Raw genomic sequence first — 15799 nt, 5'->3', positions numbered from 1 at the left:
GATAGAAACTTTCGCGGCTATGCTAATAATATGGTGGACATGCTTCACCTTTATTTATACTTGATATAATATACGTTTGTAAAATTATACCCAGCAGTTGCGTATAATGCAAAAGGTCACTTATAAACTAGAAGGTTGCATTCTTCATCGATAAAAGATTTATTACTGCACGTTATTAAGGAAGGAAGAGAAAATAATTATCAATTTACGCGTGAGAAGCTATACTATATAATAATAATATTAATCATTGATGAAAATAGCAAAAGTATATAATAATATATTAAACTGTAAGATTTTATATCAATTTATCGTGTATTATCGATCGCAAATCTTGTAATTGCTTGTAACGTAAATTCTTCTTGAATCTCTCAGACTTTTTGGCTCCCTTTGAAAGTTAACGATGCAGTTTGCATCCCTCTCTTCGTCTCATCCGCTCTTCTCATATTGATAATTAGCCCCACCCAAGCCTTGGCCTAAGCCCTCCGACTTCGTCTCTCCTCTTTACTGCGTCTAGCGGTAGGAGACGTTGCCGTTTATGATATCTCATCTACCGCTCCGTCGATATTAGTAAATCCCAATGACGTAATTAGTATTTTTAGAAAATATTAATATAAAACTACTCATATCATCCGTTCTTTTTATTTCCATTAATCATCCGATTGCACACAGAAAGAATAATTTTACTGAAATATCTAAAAATATAGCTAGATACGGATACGGATACTTAAAAATAATTTTGTTGAGCTATCAAAATAATTATGAATGACATTTAAAATGGTTGTTGAAATATCAGAATTTTTTGCAATATTATTATTATAATTAAACGTTTTGTTTGTAAAATAATTATATAATTAATAAAACCAATAAAACTATTTAAAAAACAACATTTAAAAGTAGTATTAATATAATACTTTATAAATAATAATAATAATAATAATAACAAATTTAATAATTACTTTAATTTTAAATTTTTAGACACTTCCAGCCTGTTTTTTCTATGTATATTATTTTATAACTAAGTGCCTATTATACTACATTTATCCAATTTTAATTAAATTTAAATAACAAAAACGCTTCAAAAAGATAAATGACGTAAAATAAAATAAATTATAAATTTTTTTGACATCTTAATAATAATAAATATACAGATTACGCTTTAAAAGTTATTTCTCCAATTTTTCTATTTCTTTTTTTTACAACGAAGAAGAAAGCCCGATTGTTCCGTACATTGTATATCGTAAGCTTGCAAATTGATAGGTTATCGGTGTGTTTAGAACGCATACGAATCGCCATAGCAACGTCCGAATACATTATCACTCTGATTCGACGCGTGGCGCGGTGCGTCGAGTCGATGTCGCGCAGCGTGTCATGTATGTATGTATGTATGTATGTATGTATGTATGTATGTATGTATGTATGTATGTATGTATGTATGATGTGTGTGTGTGTGTGTGTGTGTGTGTGTGTGTTGTGTGTGTGCATCGCCGTAGGGTTGAATTGCAGCCGGCGCGTCATCGTATTCGGCCGCACGGTTGCAAACCGCGTCAGAACAATTGTGACGTCACTGTATTGGTCCTCCCATTTCTCGCGCGAAACACGGAAGTCGGCGAGATAGTGCCGGAAAAACGAAATCTTGCACGTTTCTTGCGGTTCATCGAAATTATCGTTTTTTTTGCTTGACAACACTTGTTGGAAGGGGAGAGATTTTTTTTTTTTAAAAAAGGAAAGAGAGAGAATTGTCATTTCATAAGAACGCTTAAATAAAAATTTCTCTTTTACGTGTGCATAGGATGTACACCCATATCCCGAGAAAGTTTCACACGATGAGTTTCAACTTCTCGCGAAGTACTACTCTAACTTCAAAACCGATACATTTGTTTCGCATGCACCGTTTTGCCGTTGACAATGCTGTTTCCCAATGTTAAATCCGCGACTTTGCGAAACTTCAAAATTGAATTACACCGTGCTTGCGGCGAAAACTCACGGTCGCCGGCGCCGCAAGCGCGAACAAAAACAATCGATCAGCGGAATCGTGCTCCGCAAGTCGAATAACCGTCTCGTAAAATTTGGAATCCTCAACGGACACTTCTCGTGAAATCGCTCGTAATAAATTCACTGAAAGAAAATTCGCCTTCGAGTCAATCAAAAAATAATGATGTAACTTCTTCCAAGTACCCAGCATTTTTTTCTTTTTTTCTTTTTTTTTTATCTTGCGAGATTATTTCAGAGCAAGAGAAACACGATCAAATAAAAGAAAATTTCCCGCGATATGTTCGCATTAATTCCACGGAATTCTGAGAGAAGCTCATAAAATAATCTAATAAAATTGTACAGTGTTTAAGTTGTAATAATATATTATGACTGAATAACCAGAAAGAATTCTAACGATCCTTTCGTGGTAGTTTGTTTCATGTCGAGTCGCGTATATTCCGTGCTATATTCCGCATTCAATCATAGTTTTTCGCGTGTCTTCGCGTGTAAGATTTGTTTTCGGCATCGAATATTCCGAGTGCGAGAGAGAGAGAGAGAGAGAGAGAGAGAGAGAGAGAGAGAGAGAGAGAGAACGAGTTGGCACGCGCGGGCACGTAGTGATGGGATCAAACGCGATTCAAACGGGACCGATACTTTTTTCGTCGAGGCATCTCGATACGGAAGGTTAATCGCGACCTCCGAGGTCACGACCTTCTCTTCCGTGGAATTAACCCCTTGCATTCAGAATTGCCTCGTAGAGTCTACCACGAGTTATTCTGACTTCAACAAGATATATTGTGTCTTGCTAGACACGTAATCTTCACGAGTATGAATTCGTCCGCTTAAATGATTGCAAAACTATTTCGGAATATTCAAATATCAAATATAATCAACGTGAATACGCTAAAATATTTTTCAAATGGTCTAACAAAAAGTATTCATTAATTAAATTTGATATTAATTAAATTAAATATGTTTTAAAAGTGTAAGTGGTGCGTATATAGAAAAAACACGAATTATATTTTAATATTATATTTTGTACTTTTAATTGTGCTTTTTAAAAGAGAAATAAATTTTATAGAGTCTAGGTCACCTTGATAAAATCTCATTACCAACAATTTAGAATCAATTTTACGTAAATTTAACGTTATCGTGGTAGGGAAAAAAAAAATGTTCATGTCATCGTCTGTTTCTTAAATGATAACGCTTTGAAGCTTTGTTCAACGTTGCGCAAGGAATTAACGCGAAGTAACGAAACGTGATGTGAACGTGATTCAATTATTAGATCGGACAGCGATTATTCTAATGTCCGTCGATGGCTTTCGACGGGACGAGAGCCGCTTGTGAATCGATTGAAAATTACAGCTCGGGAATTGGATCGGGCCCATCGCTAGCGCCGGTCGCGAGCTGCCGAGGGGTAAGAGACGAGAAACACACGTCGGGGAAGCACAGCACAAGCGGATAAGTGGGGACGACGGAATGAGGCGCGTGGTAGAACGAGAGGGCGGAAGAGGGTACGCGGGGGTTGAGGAGGAACGGGGAGAGAAGGGATGAGACAAAGACGGGGAGTGAGAAAGGGGTTGAGGGAAAGAGAACGAAAGGAAGGATGGCGATGGAGAGAGAGAGAGAGAGAGAGAGAGAGAGAGAGAGAGAGAGAGAGAGAGAGAGAGAGAGACGAAGACGGAGAAAGAGAGAAAGAGAGATACGACAGAAGCCGACCGGTAGAAAGGTTATAGTAGAAGGGAAAATACTATTGGAAGAACTCTCTGGGACGAGGGGGTGGGATGAAGGGCGAGAGGGAGAGAAGGGAGCGAATCGTGGGGGGTTGGGGAAGAAGAAGGAGGGGGGGGGGGAGAGGGGACACGGGGAATACGGACGAATACACAGAGAGCTAAAAGATGAAAGTATAACCCGAGCAACACACAGTGGCTCCCAAGCCAAATAGAACATTATGTCACGTATAAATAAAGTCGTTTCCGAACTTCGGCCCGATAGATATTGCAACGCCAATAAATTATCTTCCGTTAGCCGCCGTATAAAATTGCCCTGGGCGTGTACGAGGTAAATCACGCTCCGCTTGGCGCGTTGCACAATTACCGAAAGAGTGTGTCTTCCTTACGGCGCGCGGGTTTTCACTCGTGCGGAAAATTTATCGGATTATATAGAGTCGGTGGTTATAGAAGCCATGCTCGGGAACGCGAGAAAAATTATTTCTTTATTCCTTTTTTGTCAAAGCTAAAAGAAGCTTCTGAATAAACTTATTTATATAACGATTGCTATCGCCCCTCATCGCCAAAAGCGAAAGCTCGATCGAGACATATCAGGCATATTATATAATTATTTGGGTATAATCGTCACTATTACTTATTCCAGGAATAGCTAATGGATGCATAATTATATATGAAATTATTATTTCGCGTAAAAAAAATCAACAATAGATAAGTGTGCAATAGTGAAACAAATTTATGCACACGTAGGCTGTCACGAAGTCATTCGATTATACATGGTATCGTTAAGGTTGCGTAAGCGTTTGAACTCTGCTCGAATCGGCGATAATAATTTATGCGTTTAATGCGGAAAGAGCAGAGGCATACGGGGCAAGTAATAAGTCAAACTTGGCGAAAATGACGTCGCTCTGCAAGCACCGGCGAACAATTAAATTATCGTGGAGGCGGAGCAGATAACGATGCACTCGAGATGCAGCATAAACCACGGTTTATACCGCGTGGATTATGTGCATATATATAACGTATCACGTAGATGGAGAAAGGAAAGACTATTATATACATTCTCGTCTCTCTCGTCCCTCTCCTCCTCCCCCCCCCCTCTCTCTCTCTCTCTTTCTCCTCCGACAGTTGCATCTCTCCGTGAAAGCTCTCGCGCGCAAGTTCCTGGCATTCCCATGTAGAGTCGCTAGCTCTCAATTGAAAGTCGGTATATACATACAACGAGAACTATGTTGTGTAGGTAAATGGGAGTCCTACCAGAGAGAGAAATTTCCCCCGAAGTTCCCGCCAAAATCACAAACTGGTACATAATTTTCGTTCGTATCGCGTGCCACGTTTACGATCCCTCGAAATGACAATCTATTTATATTCGCGTTTACATTCGCGCGAAAACAACGAGACAAAAGACCCTTTCTTTTCGCAAAATAAAATAAAATATCGTTGATTTTCGATTTATCCGCTCGAATGATCGAGAAAGATAAATATATATGTATTTTTCTAAAAACGATTCGACGTCCATAATTCAACTTTATATATCGGGAATGTGTGTTTCTTTTGCAGGACGAGGTGCTGACGATTTCAGAAAAGGTAGTCGTCCGCGTGCACGACCTGGTCACATGGCTCTCGCCCACATTGGAGTGGTCATGGGGCCGGGAGGTGTCCTACCCAACGACCCCGACATCCTCCCCGGAGACCAGTCCGCTCAGATACGAGATGCCACAGCCGCAGGTGCTGACGGACCCGGGGATCGACTTCTCGGACGTCGAAAAACAGCAGAAGGAATACGAGAGCAACCTGAACTCTTCGAGAAGATCTGACGGCTTCCAGACGAAGGTGGTGGTACTCTCGTATCCCAGGTACTGCCGTTATCGAGCCCTCCTACGTAGGCTCGAGGGTGCCGAGCCCTCCTGGCTGTGCTCGTCTATCGCGGCCGCGTTAGGGGGTTTCACAGCGACGCCAGGTACCAGGGTGCTCTTCTGCAGGGACACGTTCGACTATCCGGACCTTGAAACCCACGAGCTGCTGTGCAATCACTTGGGTACGTTCAATTGTTGATTGTTTATTTTAAACTCAAGCGCGATACCGGGGGGTTTGCTTCAATTTGCCGTTCATCTGTTTACACGATAGAGAATAGCACGGAATGTCCAATGAATCGTAGTACGACCGGTCGAGAGAAAAAGAGGTGATTTCTATTGAGTAAAAAAAAGGGGGGGGGACGAGTGTAGAGTGTAAAATAAACTTTATTAATCGTACATTTTTTGAGAAAAATTACTTTGATTGTGAAAGTATTTCTTATTCGTGTACTTATTTAAGTGGACTATCCGGCACTTGTGTTATTCATTTAACTTGTGAGACGCTTGTAATACGCGACCTTAGAGTTTGTTTACTTGATACTACGAACGTATTATATCATGTATAATGTGTTACTATATATATGTTATCTATTAATACACAACCACTGATATCGTTGTTAACTTTTATTTATGTTTCGAAAGAAATTATAATATATAGCAATAGTGAAAACACATTGATATATTTTTAATATTAAGAACTTCTAACGATAATGCTATAGTTGCAGTTATTTATTTTAAATAACTGTCAATCAAATACTCAATATATAATTAAACACAGCATATAATTACACAAACAACATATAATTAACACAGATATGCCTTAGATTATCTTCATACATAGAATAATCTTTCTCGAAAAACACGCGATCGATAAACAAATAGTTTTTTCTTTATTTTTCACAATGAGTGTTTCTATTAATATTATCACACGATTTATATTAAACATTGATAATTTTTACTTGGAAAGATTTTTTAGATGAGTATTTTTCATAAATAGTTGACTACTGTGATATGAAAAAGAGATAAAGAAAAATATAATACAAAAGCGCTGTTTTTATTGTATTAATTCGGAGAACGGATTGAAAAAGGAAATTTTAGAATGCTTCAATTATATATATATATATATATATATTTCAGTTTCTCTCTGAATCATTTATAAATTAATATGTTATAATTAATATTTTGCATGTTTCGATAATAATAATTAAATAAACTGTAATCAATACTTTTGCAATAATAAGCAACGTTAAGATAAAACTTTTTCGCAATAATATCTTTTAAGGCTTCGGGAATCTCTCGTCGTTCAAAACAAATTCACTTTTTCTCACATTTACGCGTGTACATGTCGAGGGAAAGAAGAATCGAGGAAATACAAAACGAAAAGTGAACGAGATATTATTTTCGAGTCTCGCGCGTTCCTCTTTGTATACATTTGTCAGATGAAACGCGGAGATAGCACAAAGATACCGATCGGAGCAAAACATAACGGCGAGTTTGCTTAACGCGACATATACGAGTGCCGGCTAGACCGCGCCGGCGCTGAAAAAAAAAAGAAAAAAAAAAAAAGAAAAAAGGAGAGAAACAATACGGCAGCGGTCTCATTGGGCCGCGGGCACGAATGCGGGAACAATCCTGAGGGATCGTAATAGACGAGATAAGGCCCCAACGGCGCGGGGCGATCATCGAACGATCGTCGGAAACGTCGGCGAATCCGTCGTAACCGCTCGCGTTCGTTTACTCGACGCATCGCCGGTCACACGTAATTCAACATTCGAGCGGGGCGGGAGAGGGAAGGGCGGCAAGCGCGCGTGCACGCGTTCGGCGTGATCCTGCGCTCGCGTCGACTACTCGCGTGCACTCGTTCGGCGTCGCGTGTCCGGATCAACCGGTCGAAAAATCAGCCCCCCTGCCACGTGACGTTCATGTTGACGCTCGTATCGAAAATCGTCTATTGCCGGCGACACACCGGTTAGTGTGCCTCTCATTGTCCGACTTCGACTGACCGCGGGCGAGTCGCGATCCGAAGTGTTGCCTTCCTTTTTTTTTTTTTTTGTCGAGCAATCCGGATTTATCGCTACTGCGACGTGTATCGTCGGTCGCGATTCGACAAACAATTCGACGTACCGAATATTGTTTGTGATGTGTGAGCAGTCGTGAAAATTGTATAGTCCGGTACGAGTTTACATGACGTTAGAGCCCGTTGTCTCCGCGTTGACTATGCGTGTCTCGCTTACGAGAAGTATCGTCTTCGAATTGATTAATCGCTGGAGAATTAAAGAAGCTCACAAAACTTCGAATCTATCGGTTTTTGATGAATCCCGACGGTACAACCGGCAGTTTTAACGAACTATGTGACTCGTTTGTTTTGCTGTCGCGCTCGTCGTATTTTCACGCCGTATTTTCGAGATTTACGTCCACGAAAAAAGTCTGTTGCCGTTGCCTGAGGATTATTACGATTATCGTGCGACTGTCAATAAACGCGAGTGTTGCTCGAAACAATGGCCATTGTGATGAGAATTCAAAATAATAAAGTGGTTTACCTAAATGTACTCGGTAAGACGACGATATATTCTAAAATTTGTGTAAGCAAATAAAAAGTCTCGATCTTGCATAATCGATTCTATTATGTGACGTATGTATACACGTGTTGCGTAATACACGTGATTTTGGCATAGAGAGAAAGAGAGAAGAGAACATAGTTAATGTAGATAAAATACATACGATTGTCTAATGTTTTCATTATATGACATAGTAATATTTTGATACATAATATTTTATTTTTTCAGAAAAGAAAAACGTGTAGAATGTTATTGATGATTGTATTTCAATAACTGGCATAATATGTTAGCTTGTAATTATTAGGTATTGAATAAAAAATTACCGGTACTATTATAGTATGTAATTTTTTATGAGCAACCATCGTGTATAAATGGTTTCGAACATCGATGAAGCTGCGAGATTGCAACTTTATGAGTCATTGTTTAGAGATAATTACTGTAATACTTGTGCAATTAGACGAGAGAAAAAAAATTACGTTTCATATTGGATTTTATGTACAATGTACAAATTTTGTTATGACGAACGTCGGTTAAACAATTAAATTAGTAAAGTTGAGAATGGTCGATGTTATCTGCGTTACTACGAACTTTCGAGTCGTTTCGATGTCTTCTTATATCTTATTCAATAACGTGTTTCGCATCAAAATAAATAAATATTGTTTCGACCTTGTAATCACTACAAGGTATTCAACAGGTCACGCAGGTCTATCGAATGTTCACATGTTTACTGCCATATTGGCAGTACGATATTAATATTTGAAACAATTTACGTTTGTTTAATTGTATATCGCGTGTATCTATTTATAATAATATGTGTATATATATATATATATATATATATATATATATGTCTGAAAAGGATTAAAATTTTTCCTGAAATTTTCAACGATTACGCAATAAACTACATGGAAACATTTCACTACTCAATACTATACAAGTTTTACAAATTTCTTATAATGCCAAATTATTTAATTCACTGTTGTGAGTTCAAAAACAAGTCGAAATATTTTGCAATCGTTCTTTTTATTAACGGACAATTTTTATATACAATTGGTACACACACCGCGCGCACGCGCGGGAGATTGTCTTTGTTTTTTTTTTTTTTTAAATCGAGATGTAAAATAAAAGTATCTAGAATGTAAATATATTAAATTATATAATACTATACTTCAGTTGAATTTAATAATTGAGCGATGTATTTTGTGATTTTCAGCACCGAAGTTGAAAGGTAGACCACGAAGAAAACGTAAAAAGCGCAGCGCTTCGCCGGGCGAATCGTCAAATGAGAGCGAAGCCTCGGTGGCGTCGACGTCAAAAAGCACGTCGGCGACCACGAGCACCAGTTTGGTGATACCCACGGTCGGCAGGCCGCCTTCGTCCGGGGTACGGCGGAGCGAGAGGAAGACCAGCGCGGAAGAGAAGAAGTTTATCACCGACGTGCAGAGTTTTATGAACTCTCGGGGTACGCCGGTCGGAAAGATGCCACTGCTGGGCTACAGGCAGAGTCAGTATCTTTTCCTCGGTTATTTTTTTCTCGGATTTTCTATCCGATGACCGGTCTTGCCACCGGAAGGCCAGACCGATTTTTCTGACTTTTCGAATTTCTATCCGCGTAATTCCGGCGACGATTTGGCTGCCAGACTGCAGAGAGCTAACACACAGCAGGGTTTCCTTCTCGCAAAATCTAGATCACAATCGTCCCGTTTTCGCGATTTGAACGACGACTCTAACGATCCTCTTTTTCCTCCGCAGTCGATCTGTTCCTGTTTTACACGAAGGTGCAAATGCTCGGTGGTTACGATTCCGTCAGCGCTGGCCGCCTCTGGAAGACCATCTACGACGACATCGGTGGCAATACGGGTTCTACTAGTGCAGCGACTATTACACGTAGACACTATGAAAGGTGAAGTATTTCTGTGGATTTTTGTGGAACAACCACGGTTGTTTCTTCTCGAGTTTTAAGATCTTTACTATTTCGTGTTTTATAGTTTTTTTGTCCTGCTGATTTTTTTTTTATATTCAATGTAAATAGCTTTTACGATAAGAGTTTTTTTTACAGATTATTATTACCATATGAAAGATATCAACGAGGCGAAGAGACAAAAGTGAGATTAAATAATGGACGACGTACCAAGAGTATGAGCGCGTCCGACGATTTAGATATCAAGGAGGAACCGAGCGATACATACACGTCGGAGACACCTCCGCCTATAGATGCAATTCCGGCGATCACGACACCGCCTTTACAACCAATAATGTCAGCAACAACGGTAAATTCATTTAATTAGCGTGAAACACATACTTAATGCTATTCGAATATTATTGTATAATTACATCTTTTTCTCGCTTGCAGACTTTACTCTCGAATGAAAAACCCAAAGCCGAAACCGGCAAGACGTCTTCGTTACGTAGCGTGCGAGTGAAACCAGAACGCCTGAAGTCTCTGAATACAATAATCGCCAACAACGCGACACCTTCCAGCCAGCAAACTAGCCAACTGCCAAGTCCACCGCCATCCTCCAATACGTCTGTCTCAACGCCCAACAGCACACCTTCCACAACACCAACGAATGGTACCAGCAACAATCAGAGCGTCTTGGAGCGGCAGCTCAACAGTCCTTTAATATCCCAACAAGTTCCACCATCGTGTTCGCCACCAGGCTTGCCCGTAACCAGTGTAGCAACAAACGCGTCGACAGTCACACTAACGCCTCCGCCTGAGAAGGATATGAAGGAGATTAAGTTAGATCCCAAGCAGGCGACTCTATTGGCACAGGGCAAGGAAAATATACCGTTGTTCGGCGGTGAGAAATTCGTAGAGAAGACGATAGTACCACCGGTCTCTAGATCGCCCGAGGTGATTGATCTTGAGAACGAGAGCGACACTAGTCGGGACAAGATAATCATTCCCAGCTTTAAGAAACGCAAACTCGAAATTCTGCGCGAAGGTGGTCTCGAGGTCACCGCTGTCGATTTGGAGTCGCGACCTAGCGTGATTCAAAGTAACATCTCCATGTCGCCGCAGCAGCAACATCAGCCAGCGCCACCGCCGGCTACAATGAAGTCCGCTGAAGAAAAGCAGCCGTCGGTTTCACCGTATCCGCTTCCGGTCACGCCCAACTCCATTCCTAAACTGATATCTGTTACTGTGACGCCTGATATAGGACACATGCTATCGTCGCCGCAGGAGCATCAAAATCATCAACCGCGAATACCGCCGATCAAACAACTACCGGCTCATCACAATAATAACAATATTAGCATGATGAACAACAACAATGTGGCGAATAGTCGGATAATAAACCTCGGTAATTCTAACAATGCCGCGTTATTGCAATTATATGCGAATGCGAACGCGATATCTCCGACTTCAGCGACAATTCCATATCAACCAAACAATCGTTTCGTTCCGCCAAATATTCCAAATGGTAGGCTATTACCACCGCGTCACAAAGTGACGCAATCGAGATCAATATTTATGCACAACGAAAGGACGGTTTACGGAAATCCCAAGGATATCATCATTTCTCCACAAAAATATCGGCCGATGCATCTACATCAACATAATCAACATCAACATCAACAGCAGCAGCATCACCAACAACGCTCGCAGCATCTTCAAATGAGCTCTAGTAATGACGTTGGACAAGGTGTTCTCGATCTAACGCAAAAGTCGAGTGAGAAACCGACGTTTCCTAGGCCCAGTCTAGAAATAGTCAGAGTACCTGTAGTGCAGAGGCCTAATCCGTTAAATTTGGACGTGCGAAACTCACTCGCAACCAAGGAGAAAGCGTCGGAAAGATCTGTCGCCGATTTTCCGAAACGAGTACCCCATCCTGCCTACCAAAACGTAATCGACAGTCGAACAATAGCTTCGAATAACCTCGAGATTACGTTAGTGAATCCCAAGCAAAAAAACAATCATCATCTAAGTACGCCGTCTCACGTCCAAATACCAAGTCCACCTAATAAAATCAGTGCAATAGGAACAATAAATAACGCGCAAAGGAGGCAGCAACCACCTCAACAGATGAATGGCAAGTATACAGTGAGAAGCGAACCAGTTTCGCCATATACGCCGAGGAAGCCGAGCCATCCCATTATTCCGAACGTACCAAATTTGAATCATCTGAATCATCATAGTGGAAGTTCGTTTGCAAGAATGCAGGCTACGACGATACAACAGCAACAACAGATGAGTATTGATAGGAGGAAAGCGGTCGCGGAGGTCGGTAGGGATCATCAACATCGTAGGATCAGCGAGGGCGAGAAATCATCCTTGGTAGCGCAACAACAGCAGCAGCAGCAGCAGCAGCAACAACAACAAGAATCCAGGCAGAACGAGGCTGGTCGACGGCATAGTTTACCTAGCATACCATCGGGGTTTGTGCCGACGGTATCGCAAAACAATTCTGCCGCCTTTCCGTTGCCGCAACTGCCAAACGCGCCCGGCAAGTTCCTACCAATTCTGGACCCCATGTACTACTCCGCGTTCTATAATGGTTTGTTCCCACCGCCAATTCCGCCCACGGCCGCTGCAGCTGCTGCCGCGACGTCATTTCTACCGCCGGAATTTAGCGCATATTACAAGGAATTGCTCGCTTCCTCGCAACCAAGACTGACGGGGATGACGGGGCAGCCGCCGCATCAACAGCCGGCCGCCCCAACGTCTAAATAGACAATGGGATCTCAACATGTAGGGTTTCCGACATAGCGAGAAGGATACTTTTGATTACGAGACAAGGATCCGTCGGACTTTTTCGCTGTCGAAATATATATATTAGCGAGTGAAGCGATTTAATGATGAGAGTAACACGGCTCATTCAGATTACTTACGTTCAGTTTTGTTGTTTTTGTTCAATTAATTAACAAGCCGAAATTATTCACAGTGTTTGCGGTAGAACAAGGATAATTCCACAGAGCCTGGCATGTGCAGAGATAGAATTAATTATTACCAAGATCGGCGTAATTTTCTAGAGAAAGATGATCTTCAAAGTTGCATCATACTTTCCGGATAATTATAAATGTTTCTACGTGATTACACATATGCGTTTAATAACAGTTACAATAATATGATCCTTGCCCGCATAACATTTTGTTATTGTCAATCAGAAATGCGGATTTAATATAGTTAATATATATTGATATATATATATATATATATATATATATAAATATTTAATTATTAATATTATGAGTATTAATAATATAAATAATATTCTATCTCTGCTCGAGACTTTAGTGAATTATCGATATTAAGATAAAGATCCTGTGATAAAAATGACTAAATGTATTGCTATTCAAGGAGACAGTCGATGGAATCCATAAGAAAAAAAATCGTTATTTTTATATGTTTATTTTATATAAATTGTTTACGCGCGTTTTTGAGTTTCAATGTTGCGAGGCAATGTATCTGATTTGGAAACTTGCGTTTCTTGTGCCATGGCAGAGTTTCCGAACGTTCCGTTTTCTAAGCTTCCTGAGAATAATTATTATATATTTTTCTTTTCTTTAAGTTCAGATACGTATTTATCGTTATCGTTAATTTCAAGTTTGTCGGTTATTTTCGTTTTCATTTCGCAAGCGCACATTTTGATTTATTTTGAATGCACCAATTTGATAAAGCCGACACAAGGGGAAAAAAAAGGGAAGAACAATAGCGAACACATTTGGCCGGCGGATCATCGGAGTGTATAATTGTTTACTGTGTGTAACGGGATAAATCTTATATAGTAACGCTCGCGAAAACCCTATGTACTGTATAAGCTAGACAATTTTCATTATAATAAAAGAAAGAAACACTCGTACACAATCACATACACCGCTCTGTAGTCACCTCTAACGATATAAGCGCACGCATGCAATGTTATAGGCAGCGACATGTACATAATGTATATAATTACGTAAATCATTAAGCTAGGCAAATCTCTTACATTATCTTTCAACATTACGTAAAGAAGTTAAGTTTAATAAGTGTACACAGGCTGTTTTGCTCGTGTGGCCAACGATTGTCGTATCGCTGTTTCCTTACAAGGAAGGAAAACGATATTTTACAGAAATATTTCCGATGGTCTCTTTTTTCGCTCGGAGGACATTTGTGACGATCTTTCGTTTTTCTAACGCCGTGTCGGTGCGAAGGAGCACGCGGTATAATTTTTTTATTTTATCTCGAGGAAAATCAACGAAACTATGTAATCGATCGATTGTTACGTGATCGCTACAAAATATACTTGATCGAACATCGCGGGCCACCACAATACTTTGAAAACAGATTTAAAAAGAATTACCGGTATATCCATGTTAAATGTAGACATATTGAATAGAAAAAAAAAATTTGTTCGTTTTAGGATACTCTGATCAAAAAAAGTAATAATAAATATGAGAATAACGTTAAAGCATTCGTAACCCTAAGACGTACAAGGCGAGGAAAGATCCGTTTCTGGATCGTTCTGGCGAAAAAAAAGAAAATCAGATTTCTATATTGATGTCTTTCAAGAGTATGAATTGTTCACGTTTTTTCAGATGGTTCTTTCGTGATAGCAAGGTAGGCGCCGTCACGGCGCCGATTTGCGAGACCGCGGCTGATTAACACTAGCCTTCCAGTGGTATTCAACGAGTCGAGAAACAGAGTTATCGATTGCAGCGCGTGGGTCAGATGCGAGACGATGCGAAACACGCTACCACTGTTGTTATTTTTGTAAAACCGCGGCTGACTTCCGGCGACCTGGGCGCGTCGCGACACGTCGTCGCGTCGCGTCGCTTTTCGACATGGTGCTATGCGACGAAAAATTCTATTGTAAGTCTTTTCGAAAAACTTAACGGGCGTTGTTGGGTACCAGTGGATCTCTGGCGCGCGATCGCCCGAAAGAACTACACACATACACACACACACATACACGTACACGTACACACACAATCTTAAGATAGATCTTCACGTCCAAGTCTGATAAACATATACAAAAACAAAAAGTTAAAGGGACTCCACGGGTTCTAGTATGTATGTAAAAAAAAAAAAAAGAGGGGAGAAGTCGAGTATACGGATCCTTTATGGTTGCTCGATGTAATATTGCGAGATTCGTACAGCGATGAGAAAAAGCGAAACGCTGAACGAAGAGGATGGCAATGCGGACATTGTCGAGTCTCCGCGAAGGGAAAGGCTTTTACGAGAATACGTGCCATAAAAAACTGATAGCTAGCGACTACGAAATCGAACAAACGGCGACGGTCATTTGTACATGCTTTTGACGAGCCCCTTAACAGTTCGAGAACACTAAGAAAGGTAGACGCGAATCGAAGATAAACAAAGTAAGGAGGATAATAACAATGTGCAAAAGATTCCACATGAATGATTTTATATGATTTTTGTTTATATTCTGTTACCGCGATTGTTTTATATAAATCTCGAGTTTTTTTTTTAACGCGCGCGCGTGCGAGTGTACGGAATAAACGTGCCGATGAGTGAATGAGCGAGTGAGTTGGTGGGAGAGTTTGGAAAGAGAGCGATTCGTGAAGGAAGAGTCTATGATTGTTTTCGTTTTCTGCGAATTTTCTCTTCATTTTGTATACTTAGAGCGATTTTAGCATAACCCCTCGTTTTCCCACTTTAATAATAATAATTATTACGATACAAATATTTTTTATTATATGGGCATTTCAGTTCCTAAGTTGGAAATAAAATATCTACTACAAA

At 40.2% G+C, this 15799-nt stretch overlaps 1 protein-coding gene across 5 annotated transcripts in view; it reads left to right on the top strand.

The window, feature by feature from the left end:
* Positions 1-15799, top strand: part of LOC105432511 (uncharacterized) — a 131925-nt gene extending 116126 nt beyond the window's left edge. For 4 of the 5 annotated variants that reach the window (XM_089085340.1, XM_089085339.1, XM_089085338.1 and 1 more), the window contains 5 exons: positions 5259-5736; positions 9323-9613; positions 9862-10012; positions 10169-10379; positions 10463-15799. In XM_089085340.1, coding sequence (XP_088941466.1) covers positions 5259-5736; positions 9323-9613; positions 9862-10012; positions 10169-10379; positions 10463-12787 — 3456 coding nt within the window. In that variant the 3' untranslated portion in view covers positions 12788-15799. Of the gene's footprint in view, positions 1-5258; positions 5737-7190; positions 8105-9322; positions 9614-9861; positions 10013-10168; positions 10380-10462 lie in introns of those variants that run through there. The other variant, XM_011647365.3, reaches the window with a different exon arrangement.

Source organism: Pogonomyrmex barbatus, unplaced genomic scaffold (genome assembly GCF_055798465.1).
Source record: "Pogonomyrmex barbatus isolate J1 unplaced genomic scaffold, ASM5579846v1 scaffold1, whole genome shotgun sequence".
NCBI classification, from domain to species: Eukaryota; Metazoa; Arthropoda; class Insecta; order Hymenoptera; family Formicidae; genus Pogonomyrmex; species Pogonomyrmex barbatus.
Note: the sequence above shows the minus strand (reverse complement) of the source record. Positions and strands in the feature narration are given on the sequence as shown.